Source organism: Hermetia illucens, chromosome 2 (genome assembly GCF_905115235.1).
Source record: "Hermetia illucens chromosome 2, iHerIll2.2.curated.20191125, whole genome shotgun sequence".
NCBI classification, from domain to species: domain Eukaryota; kingdom Metazoa; phylum Arthropoda; class Insecta; order Diptera; family Stratiomyidae; genus Hermetia; species Hermetia illucens.
The window spans coordinates 127,233,157-127,247,737 of record NC_051850.1 but is presented as its reverse complement, the minus strand read 5'-3'; the positions used below and the strand labels follow the sequence as shown (position 1 = coordinate 127,247,737).

The 14,581-nt window shown below is 41.2% G+C and overlaps 1 protein-coding gene across 13 annotated transcripts in view; it reads left to right on the top strand.

Annotated features, from left to right (window-relative positions):
- LOC119649256 (Down syndrome cell adhesion molecule-like protein Dscam2) overlaps positions 1-14,581 on the top strand; it is a 252,363-nt gene that overhangs the window by 68,957 nt on the left and 168,825 nt on the right. For all 13 annotated transcript variants that reach the window (XM_038051338.1, XM_038051337.1, XM_038051330.1 and 10 more), the window contains exon 2: positions 624-956. In XM_038051338.1, coding sequence (XP_037907266.1) covers positions 624-956 — 333 coding nt within the window. The remainder of the gene's footprint in view (positions 1-623; positions 957-14,581) is intronic.

Genomic DNA, 14,581 nt, shown 5'->3' with positions numbered 1-14,581 from the left:
GAAAAAATCCAAGTGGATAATTGTATCCCTAAAAGTGCTCACGTTCTATACAATTTTCCACAATCAATGGAAAGTTTTATTTGTTTGTCGTGTCGTTTCCTTTTGGATTTTTCTATTTCTCTGCGCTTTGTGTCGATTTTCCTTTTATCCTGACCGACTTCGTCCTTAGTGAGTGAATGCACGTAAAATATTTTTCTTTTTGCGACGAATACAATGATTATGACAAGAATTTTATTAACTCGAATCTATGTTTGGCTTCTGCGACACACGTAACAAAGAGGAGAGTTTCCCTGGAAAGAATTCGATTTGGGGGAGATGCTAGGAATAAATTTATTCATCAGAAATGTTCGACACCACGTGATAATCATACACGTTGAGGGCTTACGAGCGGTTTGTTGAAAGTCCTTATGAAAAGATAGGTGCAACCCTCAAACAAATATTAATGAAGACACTTACTTTGAATCCTCCCCCAAGCTAAGGTAACGTCCTTGAAAATAGAGCAGTGAACCTTTACTTTTTAACAATGAGGGCTCTGCGTTTTGAATAAAAGACTTCACTTGATTTAATTGAAAGTGATTGCCCACCGCTTCCATCCATTAATTATTTGCATTCCTTTTTTTCAGACATAATTTATTGTGACGTATTCGACGCCCATTTACGTGGACCAGGCTTTGTGATGGAGCCTCCGCCTCGATTGGAATTTTCCAACTCTTCCGGTGGATGGTTGGACTGTTCGGCTTCCGGGAGTCCACAACCAACAATCGATTGGCTGTCCGTCGATGGAACGTCAGTTGGAGATTTAGGCGGCGTGAGGAGAGTGCTTCGCAATGGCACTTTAGTATTGCTCCCATTTCCTGCAGCACAATATCGTCAGGACATCCATAATACGATTTATAGGTGCGTTGCGTCAAATAGCGTTGGACGAGTTATATCCAGGGATGTCCAGGTTCGCGCAGGTAAGCTTATTTCAGATACTCTGGGTTGACCGGAAAAGATTATTGCCTGTACCTTAAATGGAATTATGCATTTGAAGAGAATTTATGTCCCTTTACGATTAAAATTTAACCCCGATTGCGAGGAGAACTGTCCCTTATTATACTCCATACAGCCCGAAGTTTTTCTATATGATGACCGCGGTTTTTATTGTATTTATGAATATGGATAAATTGGTAGTAAAATTACTTACCTATAACTCAATTTCAATAATATATATACGATTGCTAATGTGAATGTGGAGTTCTAGTGCACGTTTTCAAGGAAAGTTATTCAAACATTTTTTACAGAAACCCCCGAATTGGATTAAGATAGGATTGTACCAGCTTTCTGTTTATATAAGATTATTAAGGTGATAGAATTTTTTAAAGAGACTATGTGTCGGGAAATGGGGACCTGACCAATACCTACTTGTATTTATATTTCTCATATTCGCTCAATTGAGAGCGGAATATTCACATTCTCACATTTCAATGAGACTGTATTTTAGTTTCATTAGCATCACCCTTAATACTGTGCAAGAAATAAGCCTAAAACAGCGGGGCAACACGAAAATGTACACCAACATCCAGATGACCTTGAATCCCGGTCAGGGTAACAAGATCAAGGGACCGAAACGCAGCCATCTTGACCAGAACACCCGTCGATATCTAGTTGCAACACATCCAATGAAGATTTGTAATATGTATGCCCAGCTGCTCATACTAAGGCTGCTTCTCATCACGTGAATCCCTGAGATTTCCGCAACTCCTTTTACTTAAATGCTGCAGGCGTCCTTAATAGGAGTCATTATGCGGTTTTGTTGGTGCTTATTTTCAGGCCGACTGTACTGGCCTCTCTTACCAAATCCAGAGCCATTATGCCAAGGTGCATATCTCGATGAGAAAGTAAACATCAACATGGTCGAGGTATTTTATAGAAAGATGTCATCGTTCAATGAAGTCTTCCACGTCTTCCGAATATGGCAGTATGAAGAACCTCACTGATAACAAGCAGAAATAATATATGCTCCCTGTTTATGGTTTCGGAAGCCTGCTTCAAATCGATGAAGAGCAGGTGGCGCGGAGGTCTAAACTCCGCAGACTTTCGAAATAATCCCCCGGGTGTTGATGTGGCCAATGCAGAATTATACCGACTGGGAACCGGCGTGCTCTCTGTGAAGTGTTTCTCGATGCGTTTCAGGATTATTTTAGTCACTACAGATGATCCTCAAATTGTCGCACTCAGCACTCACTTCACTCCATTCTTTGGGAAAGGTCTCGAATTAGATCTTAGATTTCCGTATAAGTAGCAGATAAGATACGGTGACTAACAATTTCTTCCACAAAAGGCAGAACTACCCGGACGTTGTATGGTGGTACATGCAAAGGAAAACCAGTCTCAACATAGTCCAATTGGCATCACTCCAGCCATCCCATGTGTCCCTTCGTCTAAGACAATTCCAAAACTACAGCACACTCTTAAGGTGGCGTTCCTGTAAACCACAACCATCATTTGGATAGTGTCGGGATAGCGGAGTGGTTAGAGCACAAGGCTGTCATACGGAAGGTCGCGGTTCAAATTTCACTGGTGGCAGTGGAATTTGTATCGTGATTTGACGCCACTGTGAATGAGGACTTGACCACAGTACCTCTTACAGGGTACTGTAGTCCTGTAGTGTACCGCTACCGTCTTGAATGAAGTGCTCTAACACACTTCAAGGCCCTGATCCAAAATGGATTATTACACCAACGATTATTATCATTTGGCTTTTATTTGCAACTTAAATATAAGAACTTATTGGTAACGGTAGCGTTTGTTATCCCCTAAATCTACATTTTTTTTATAAATCGGCCCAGCCAGAGAAGGTTGAACCTCAGCGGGATAGTGTATTCCCTGACCCATCGTCCGTATCACACCAAATCATTCTTAAAATTATTGGTAATTGCAGCTAGGAATAGAATACACGAATATACTTCAAGGTAGTCGCTGCACAAAACTTGTTCTCACTCCCTTTTTCATCCCTCAATCGCTACAGCAGACTCTCTACACGAGGAGGTTTACAAGTTTTCGACAAAATCGCTAGGTTCTGGTGCTGACACACCTTAAGAGAGATCCCACTCACCAATCAAATAAATTTAAAAATATTTCCAGCTTGGACTTAAAAGCTAAGTAGCTTGAACGCTTAGTTTGCTATATCATTGAGATCCAGCACTTCATTGATTCCCAGCCTACTACAAACATCCTACGACTATAACCGCGTTATCGAAAGGTCTCTAGAAGCTGTTGTCATGCTTGGCCTGGTTAAAAAATAAACCTTACAAAATCTCCAGACATGGAGTTACCTGACATTTAAAACGTTTACGAGCTTCTGCCTGGGTTTCCCTGGATAGTATGTATGGTATGAGGTTCTTTAGAGATTTCCTGTAGGTACACTCATTCAGCTTGTATCGACTGCTCCCTGGGTCACTGTTTTGGCTCGGCAATACCCCAGTCGAAAGTCAGGCAATAGATTATTCCACCGACTGCATTGCCTCCTCCAGGGAAAAATATAAAATCTCCGCATCACTGCCATGTACTCCATGATATGAAAAGGTTTTTGCGTGAATGTGCCTAGGGTTACGTTCTAGACTATCCACAACTGCATAGATATAGCATATATAGAGATATAGCACATTACTTCGACAGACGGACCGTACAAGCTAAGACAAGCAGAAAATACTTAACCGACATTAATGGTAAATCTTATGGGTGGCAGAAGACATAAGGCTTTGTAACCGTCACAACAACGGTGACAGGTTTTATAGATTTCTACAAATTCCACCATCTTGTCACTGCCAGACACATTTTCCGAACCGTGGGCTTCCACAAGATCAACTGGATTTCGACTAAAGTTTTCCCTGGTCGCCGGTTTCCTCACGTGCATAACAAAAAAGGATTCTATGGACTACTATCTGATGGTGGCTTAATTTCGCTTGTGTGTTGCTACTTCGTCTGCCCACAGAAGAAGGGAACATTGGACTTCTAAATTCAATACTGGCTATCTTTAGGATCCAGCTGAGCCTTCTTTCTACAGAAACGATACATTCTCTAAACTACCAGCCCAGCCAAGTTTTTTCCTCCATTAACAGTGTCTTTATCCTTGGTGGGCATGGTGTTGCTGGTCACGCCCCAAAAAGGTGTTATAAGACCTGCTTGAATACGAAAACGTGGGAGAAGATCGATGAACCCAATGAGCTAGAGGCTCTGTTGATTGCACCGAGCGGGATCGACAAAATGGGCTGAAGTCCCGTTACCACAAGAAACTACGAAAAGAGCAACGTAATATTCACCGTCAAAAATGAAATCTATTATTGCATTGGTGACTCAAGTGGCCACAAACAAACTATTTCACCACCGTCTATCGCATCACGAGAGAATTTATTAATAGTCCTAAGCCTTTCAATTATTATTAGAGCGTTCAGCTTGCAGAGGTGCAGGAGTCATTTCATCGCGGTTCCCAATTGTGTAATATCCTCTTGTGGATGATATGACAAACCAGCGCAACATACGAATACTGACTGCTCCTTCAAACAGAACAAAGTTAGCTTGACCATCAACCCGGTAAAGTGGTGTAAAGCCGAGAAACTTCTTTGGTGCAGCCCTTGCAGCCGCCGCAAAGTCGCTGCTTCTTCTCATTCATAAATCCTGGGAATCTGAGATGAAAAGTGAAAGTAGCAAGTGGTTGTTTAGATTCCGTAGAGGAACAGCTATCTTGAATGCGAAAACTGGACGAGTATTTGTGAAATATTAGTTCGAAGTGTGGTAGTGCATCAAAACCGTTTCGTATCTCTGTCGATGTTCATGGAGGAAGCGCTCTCTCATCACTCCCTATTTATTCTTGTTATGAACGCTGTCGCATGAGACAACTAAGTCCAGCGTCCTATCCACTGCTTTATGCAGATGACATTTTCCTAACATCTCAAAGCAAAGCTGATCTCGAGCAACTTGCTCAAAAATGGGACAATCGCCTCATACAACACGATCTCAGTATGCATCTAGATAAAACAGAGTTTTATTTAGCTGCACTTTCAGCGGCGCCACGCGGAAATGGAAAAATAAGTCGGAGACCGGAAACTCGGCGCTTCAGGTATGAAAGGTTTTGTTGCTATTTCATGTAATAATGTTTGAGTGCATGATGGTTTCATTTATACATAGCTCGTCGTGTATATACGTTGAATGTACCCGATATTCAATTCGATGTCTTACTGACATTTTATCTTTTAGGGGGTGCCGATTTGAGGCGAAAGAAGCAACTTTGGCATACTGTCACTGTGTTAATAATAGTAGGGTTTCCACCAACCTTTCCAGAAGACTGCTCCATATTAAGACCCATATTAATGAAAAATGTTACGGATCTAGATTAACCTAACGGGGGTTCACAGTTAATGTTACAAAGATATAGAGATGTTATTAAGATATTATTGACTTTATTTTAGCAGATATCGGTATGGAGTATATTTCGGAGCCTTAATGTCATGTAGAGGCATCATCATGATTTTGTTCAGTTTTTTCCGGAGGGTAGTTTTTATGAATAGCCCCTTACTTTAAGAGACCGTTATAAAACGATGAGTTACTCACTGCAGGCGTTGGTGTTCACAGTTCCCACCTTCCCACCAAATTTTATGTCAATCAATTAAGCGGTTTATGTGTGCGGCAGACAGGCAGACATACGGTGACACACAAACGACAGTAGGATTCGAAAGAAAATATTTTCTGCTATGTGTTTTAAATGTCTGGAGTACGGTCATGTAGCCAGATCTTGCACAAGCAAGTGTGATAGGTCTGATCGATGCTGGTGGTCTGGCGAAGAAGGACACCTGACACGAAATTCTGAGAAAGGCCTTGAATGCATTTTCTACAAAGTGCGAGTTTTCATGATAGAGGCCACGCCGCAGGTAGCGGAAAATGTCCGCTGTCTTGTAGGGAACCAAAACCAAAAAGTAAATGAGGCTTATTGAGATAAATCTCAACCATTGTGAGGCCGCACACGATCTTTTGCGCCTGTTAGTCCAAGAGTGCGGACGTGGTGATTATTAGCGAACCATATAGTGTGCCCGGATAGCTGAAGGGTTAGAGCACAAGGCTGTTGCACGGGAGATCGCGGTTAAAATCTCACTATTGACAGTAGGATTTGTATCGTGATTTGACGTCAGATACCAGTCGATTCAACTGTGAATGAGTACCTGAGTCAAATCAGGGTAATAATCTCGGGCAAGTGTAATGCTGAACACATTACCTCCTATAGAGTACTGTAATCCTTTAGTGTATCGTTACGGTCTTGAACGAAGTGCTCTAACATACTTCAAGGCCCTGATCCAATTGGATTGTTGTGCCAACGATTATTATGGACATCATTTGACTCAGTTTCTTACTGGGCAAGGAGGATGGTTTTAGTGAATTGAAGTCGTACCTCTATAAAAAAATAGACAAACAGTAAACTAAAATCGGTTTTGTTTTTAACGATTACCGTGTATCAGTGAGCGGAGTTTTTATCACCACTCCACATACTTTTCCCTGATTTCCAAAAAGCTCTCGCCAAGGGAAAAATGGAGCGTATCTGGAATACTCTACGCAAAAGGGGCGGAGGAACTACTAACTGTTATCACAGCAACAGATAATGTGGTAAAATGTCTCGTGCTGCATGGAAATAAAATTTCTACCACGGATACTTTTATTTCGCGTTATCCGACGTCCTTCAAGCTGCCTTGCCGGAGAACTACTCGACAACATTCATAACATTTGCTTATTATTTCGACGAGCCAGAAACCATGCCCAAATTCAAAAAGTAAGCAGAGTCGAATTGAATATAGAAATCAACCAAACCAGAGTTCCCAGTGTGAACTGGCGTGATGACGTCCTACCCATTTACAGTCATGAGTAGAATATCGACGGTGTGGAATAATCTGTGTATCTAGGCAGCGTTCTTTCTATGACGGTGAAGACGATGGCAGCGTTCATAATGCCGCTAAATGTATGATATCATGATGCCACTCAATAATCAATGTAACAGCGCTGAATTCATCTTCGCTCTCTTTTTCAAAATCTGGAAATGGGGGTATTTCATCAAATCAAATTGTGTTAGGTTCGGCAGTAATGTTCTCTCCGCGCTGCTACAGAGAAGTAGTAAATGTGGAGGGACCGCCTCCGTTACTCGAAAGATTCAAGTTTTTATCAACACTTGCCTGCATCGTGGCATCGATGTACTCTCGTCTAACGCAATACCACCGAGATACAGGTTAGATAACCGTGGACGTATAAATAATAAGGTAGAAGTGGCAACGGTCATACATACTGGAAGATAAAAAAAAAAAATTCTGCTATTGTATCCATTTGGAGCTTAAATTGGTGCATGGATTACGAGGGTAAGTATTGGGCGACCCTGCAGTGATTGAAGTTGCTTTGAATCACCCTCATTTTTCATCGCAATTATCACCTCTATGAATTTAAGATACTTCTCTTTCTAGCAGTATGCTTACTATGTGGGAGTCCTTTCCACTGCACAGTATGCAGTTGCAATCTTTGTCACATCCACTAGCCATGTATCAAATGGTTACCTTCCCAACGTCCAGCAGCGTATTCACTGTCTCTGGTGGTAATCGAATGGCCGTCGGCTGTGGGTAATGATAGAAATTTCTAGGGTCTGTAAGTATTCCTGCTCATATTGCTCAGCGAAGGAAGTGAAGATTTCTATCATAGAAGTCCTTGAACTGAATGGAGATATTACGCTTTCAAACATGCAGGGTCCCACTATCCCCAAATAAATTTTGGTAAAGTTCGACACCTTCTCTGGAGGAGGAAGACCGTAGATGAAATCCTGCGTCGATCACTTCGCCTTAAAAGGTTGTAGTGTCTCAAGAAGAGGAGGTATTTACATGTCATCATGATATTGATTAGACAACATCAACCTAGCAGGAGGAGAGGGAAATGTGGAAATCTTTAAAAGACTAACCTCAGGGTTCACGATCCCTGAGAGTTGACAAGCCAAACGTTACCATGACGATACTAACTTTCCTCGCCGCCTGCTTAGAAGCACCATAACGTTGGAAGGGAGTTGTCACCCACAATTTTTCAACGGAATTGAAAAGAAAAAACCTTCTCGCTTCATATTCTTTGTCCCATCTGTAGGAATAGGGTTCAAAATTAAAGTCTACCATGTTTGCCTCCAAATTTTAAAGCGACGTAACTTTTTGAGGGGGAGATTGTGAGAATTATCTAAAAGGGCATGAAAGGCGGGACATTCATTTTCCCAATGCGTACCATTCCTGTCCCCTCCCCTCGGGAGCAGAATTGAAAATTCAAATTTCGCCATACTGAGATAAAAAAAACATTTGAAGGAACCATAAGTTTTTAACGGGCAAATGACGGCCGCTAATTTCCATCGGGTTTAAGGAATAGGGACCTCACGTTTCTTCTCCATAAAAATTGAAACTTCATCTAAATGTTTTACGTGGCTACGAAAGTTTTCGATGTTGGTTTAGTCTGACTTTTTCAACTGCAACTGGAGACTCCCGCTTTAGTGCGTCTGGATCCTGCTGATACCCCCCTTCAATTCTTTGAAATCGTTGGGCAAAATCTGCGTGGGACATATTTCCCGTACTAAAAATGATAATCATCATTTGCTTCTCCTTTTTAGGCTGAATCTTAGTTCAATCCTCAATTTCTTTTCGCCTTGACGCAATTTTTCCCCTGCTGAGAAATTAGCCCTCTTCCACAAAGTAGGCGATACATACTATTGTTAGCCTGAGAGTTTTCCTCCTTTTTCCGTACGGTTTCGATAATCTAACACACTTAAGCTACGCTACTACGAACACTTCCACCTTCCAGGTCCTAAGGTTGACTGGTAATTGTGTACTTCTGGATAGTTGTTTTTCCCTAGTGATACGACTTCAGTAACGTGATACCCACGAGCTTGAACGACTGAATACCAATGAGTAACTTCATGTTGGCATTGTTGTCCTGCATCCTTCAAATGAATTGTTCCTTTTAGAAAAAATTAGAAATAAATCTTAAAACGATGTTTTGATTGCTGCTATTTTTCCCTTGACTCTCAAACTTATGAGGGAATTCGCATTCGATCTATTTTTGCTTCATTATTGATGTTTCTTTTATGGTACTTTGGATATAGAGCTGTTAACGCGAATTGACGGGTTAACTCCATATGCACTTTCCTTGTATGCCCTCGATTTTTTCAATAAATTTGCATATTAATTTAACCAGCCTCTCAGAATGGTATATTTATCATTTAGCAGCTGCTATGGGGCCTGTAACCACCTTCAATGAATTTCTAGACGAAATCCTGCTATGCACCGAAATTTGATTCATTTTGTTTTATGTTTTTTAGTGTAACTGTATGCAGCGAAGATAACAAGAATGTTCAAGCTCCACTCGATGTCTTCCTTTCTTGTAATGTTTTATCGGAATCCTTGGTCGATTTGTGTTGTTTTTCAATGCCGTCTTCGCTGTTGCTAATGTATACCGCTCCCACAGGACGCAATCATAATTATCTAGTCTTCCGCCTGAAATTACATACATTCATATCTTTTTCTTCATTTTGCCTGGAAACCCAAACTTTTCTGAGAATTTTTTGTGATTAATATCTTTTCTAGAGAACTCAGATTAAAGCCATTAAAGTTGTTCCATTAAGGATAAAAAATCCACGCCTTCATCCTAGCCAAACTATGAGATGTTACTTCCCTCGACTGTAATTTGCCGTCCACATATACGTATGAGAATGCTTGCCCTAGTTTTCCCACGTTTATATCATTTCCATGGAACTGGAGGTTTGAAAATGAGGGAAACTCATAAAACTTGCATAACACATTGACAGTTTCCACGGAAAGGAAATCTCTAAGGATTATGTACTGAAAGCCGGAGAGTACAGGAAAATACTAGAATATGGTATGCGCTGCTGTGTTGATTTTCTCTATGTACATTCTGTGCTCCTTTTTTGCGTTTTGGGTCCAGTGCTCAGTTATGGGAGCGAAGATGGCTTTTACGCAACTCTTTCTTACTTTTTCGTTAGGCACTTACCCCACAGGAGTCTGAATTTCAAAAGCTTTTAAAAATTTTAAGTGAAAAGAGATGTATCACTATATATTCATAATTAGACAGTTTCTGCTAATTAAAACTGGAGGGAGAATATTTAATGCAGGAATTAGGTTTTTGCGGTCTTCTTGTAAATATCTGAATGCAACAAACTGGATCAGAATCAGAACTCAGATGAGGACTATTTTCTGTAGGTTAAATTCGTTATTTTTTCTGCTTCTGGATAAAAACGGGCTCTTCCCACTTTCTCCATTTGGTAACAAAGGCTATAAACTTTGCGGTTGCCGTGTATATCAAATTTTAGGAGAAGCTGTCCTGATGTGGGGAAAATAATTCTCATTGGAATCGCACTTTTAAAATTATGACGTTTTTCCAAATTAATGCCACTAAGACTCCAGTTTCATTTAAGTCGTAGGGCAGGTTCGGGCACAATGAAGGAAAAAAAAATGGTTTCACTCACTCCACTCCATTTGAGGCTTTTCAACTTTCCAACTTCGTATCGTAAGAATTTGACCTCGTATTCTCGCTCATCATCTTTCTGGTGGTTCTTGATGGTTTGACCAACATAGAATTTGGATTGGCCTCTAGTTTTGAATTCAACTAAGACATAATTATCAAAAACAAGAACACGGAATAATTCTGGAAAGTAATCAGGCTCAACAGCAAACAAATCCATCTCCAACGTCTTCATCGTCATCTTCTGATAAATAAACGTCTCTTGTTCGTGTAGATTTTTTGTTCTTTTGTCCAAACAGCTTCTTTTTGGCTTTATGCATTGACTTTCATTTCTGGAGTGCCCGTAGCGATCATAGTCTTGCCTTTCTTCCTTGACTTTCGACCAGTTTTTATTTCTCCTGATTTTTGGGTAACGATGAAAATCTTCCAGGAGAGAGGAAAGCTTGACTTTGACGAGCTCCAGGATCAAGGCTGCTTCTCCTTCTACTACTACTATTATTCACTGAGTGACTCACTTGGCACAGTATAACCAAGCCTTTTGGGTGGTTGATCGTCCACAGTGCCAGCAGGCGGTCGATCAGACACATAATTGCATAAAAAGCCTAGTTCAGCAAAAACATGTCGATCGAATGGTTGTATTCCTTTTTTTTAATTCTGAATTTAAATTGGAAGGCGTCATGCTTTTTTGATGGGCTGTGTCCACGAAAAGTACTGTATTATAAATTGATGCTGTTTTCCCACGGTTTTGGATCATCCAAGGGTCAACAGCTGTGTTATAGCAAGTCATAAAAGGCCCAAAAAGAGCAGCATCCAGTGGTGGAATTTTATTGAATGAATGGGGAGGTAAAGTAAAAACTGAAACGCTATTTTCTTTGCATGGGATTTTCGAGGGATAAATGGCTTTCTACGTTGTCAGAAATTAAGAGAGTAGAATTCTCTCCAAAGCTGAAGGTCCCGCGGCTAAAATAGTTAATAACTATGACAAATAGTTCTGATGTCATCCAACCGGTAGGAATGGCTAAGCGAAGTGTGCCTGGAAATGTTCCTTGAGTGTTATGCTCCTCAAAATGGACGCATTTGTACAATTATTGACGAACAGATCTATATTCTCCTTGGTGAAAGAAGTAACGCGAGAGAAGCTACAAGGCTCAAGGATTCTTTGTGAGAGTGTGGTGCCTTTTCAAAAAATTATCAAACCAGTCAACGCCTGCTCCTTTCTCTATCATGCAGGACATGTTCATCCCTGCCATTTCATACGCAACTCATCGGCAATCTTTTACTAGAAGGTCATAGTACATTTCGAAACACATAATAAGGAAGTTTTTCAGTTTCTCCTTTTGCTTTGCTGTGAAAACGGTCCTAACAGAATACCTCACATTCTCCTCACTGCGTTCTTTCGTTTGTTTTCACATATCTTGATGACGTGACATGATTCTCACTTTTAGAAGAGTAGCACGTCTCACACTGCATGCATCCAAGACCATTTCCACTGGTGCCTTCATGTCATCTTCAACAAAGCGTCCCATGCTGGTTTTTCGCTATCGATTTCGCACCAATCTGTAATAACGACTGCTTACCGCAGAATGAAAAACACATGGGGCATAATGAAATACTCGCGAGGCCCGCGAAACCTGCCTCTATTTCAAGGGAATAGGAACTATTTTGATTTCTTTCAGTCCCTACGATGAACGTGAAAAGGTGACGCAGTTAGTGGAAAGAGCACGATTGCTGGCTTTATTTAGGATCGCCCTCAGCGCTTTCTGTCAGATTCCCATTTCATTAGACCTTTCGGTTCGCTCACTCCACCATCTATTTCACTGTGCCCATGTTTCATTGTGCCTCCGCAAAAGGAAAGGTTTGATCTTAAACTCTACCAGAGAAAGAAGCGGGAGTTATTTTTTCTCTGGACCCGTCTAAAAATCATTCATGTCGCCCACACCTGAAAAGTTATAGCGCATCGAAAGTTCTTTATGGTAAATTTTGGTTTTCCAATCCCAAATGAAAGCTCAAGAAAGCCATACTTAAAAAGTTTCGTGATCCCAATTGGGCGCTCCAGTTTCCACCCATCCCGCGATGAAATACCCCCATTTTAATTACTCATAACTTTTAAGGAGGGTGACAGCCGCAATTCCTCAATAAGGTTAGATATCCTTTCGGGAAATAGTGTTCGCAATTTAAACGTAATTATACCAAAAACGCCGCCGAATTTTTATCACAGTTCTAAACGGCCACCTCCTGCTTTCTCCTGCTTCCTCTACTCTAAAATTCAATTTTCAGCAAAGGCAGCTAAAACACATTTTCTCAAAAAAATTACGAAATCACCGTGCTGAGCGCTTGAAAGCGTGGAAGAAAATATAAAGTAAGAAAGAAAAAAAAACAAGCTGCTGGCTCTTGGCGCAATAACGAAGCCAACGGGTAGTTGGGAACCGATTTGTGAGAAGCCGCATTTTGCGAATTTCATCCCAGAGCTCGTCACGAAGCTGCTCGTAAATTTTATAGATATTTGTACACTTTGAAATAGAAAGTCAGGGTTGAAAAAGCATTGTGAAGATACATTTCCTGGAATGAACCTACGTAGCCGCCAAACAAATAAGATTCGGATTCTACTGAAGGGAGGAGTAGTATTTGAAAGGAAGCCAATAGCATCAGCAACTTTTTCTACAAATAATTGATTGAATCATTTCTAAGAATTAGAATGTATAATAGTTGATGGATGAATGGATAGATAGACAGACGATCCCCATGTTCCCACAGTGCAGCTGCTCGCTCATTGTATCTCCTACCAAAGTGAACAGTGTCGTCCTAATGACTAGACTCGAAAGATATTAGATGCACCTCGTCAAGCCTCTTCTTAGTTTCCATTGCCCCCAGGTAGTATGCATCCGCTACGCAAATGCGTAGCACTCTGGTATGATATGAGAAATCGTCTCGTTCCCATCATTGCAAAATTTGCGTCTTCGATCGCTAGTGTGCACAATACCCGACTGCCGCCCTTAGGATCGTGTACACTTCAGTTTGGAAGACCATTGAATATTGTCCCAAAGTATTTCAAATAATAAGAACTTGTTTTTTTCTATGCGCTGGTGTTGTTTATTCTTCTTTTTCTTCAGCCTTTGTCCCGTTCACAAGCGTAAGTGGTAATCGTTTTCGCCATCTTATTTTATCAAACGCCTGATCTGGATGTAATCTCGAGCCTTTTAAATCCCCATCCAGCGTATCAAGTTACCGTTGTTTCGGCCTGCCTTTTGGTCGTTTACCATCGACTCCGATGTTCAGACCAATCTTGGCAAGTGAGTTCTCATAAGCGCGAATTACGTGACCATACCATCGAAGACACCCCTCTCGCAGTTTTTCCACAATCGGTGCAAGCCCATATCGATCACGGATATCCTCATTTTATAATAATAATAATCGTTGGCGCAACAATCCATATTGGATCAGGGCCTTGAAGTGTGTTAGAGCACTTCATTCAAGACCGTAACGGTACACTAGGACGCAATGTGGTCAGCATTGCGCACGCCCGAGATTATTACCCTGATTTGACTCAGGTACTCATTCACAGCTGAGTCGACTGGTATCCGACGTCAAATCACGATGCAAATTCCACTGCCACCAGTGAGATTTGAACCGCGACCTTCCGTATGACAGCCTAGTGCTCTAACCACTGAGCTATCCGAACACTCCTCATTTTAGATGCGATCAAAACGTGTCACGCCACTTGTCCTACGCAACATCTTCGTCTCTATTACCGCAGGATGTTCTTGATTGGCTTTTGTAGTCGGCCAACACTCAGAACCATAGAAAACGACAGGAAGGACGACATAGTGGTAAATTTGAGATTTGAGACGTTCGTTGATACGTCGATCACAAAGAACACCAGCTGAGGAATGCCACTTCATCCAGGTTGCGTTAATGCATGGAGCAATTTCATAACGCAGTTCTCCATTGACTGACAACATTGACCCATGGTATTTTAATTGCTCAGTTCTGGCTAGGTCATTGCCGCTGACAGTGATTGACCCTGTTTCATGGGGATCGGTCATCGAAAATTCAGTTTTATTCAGAT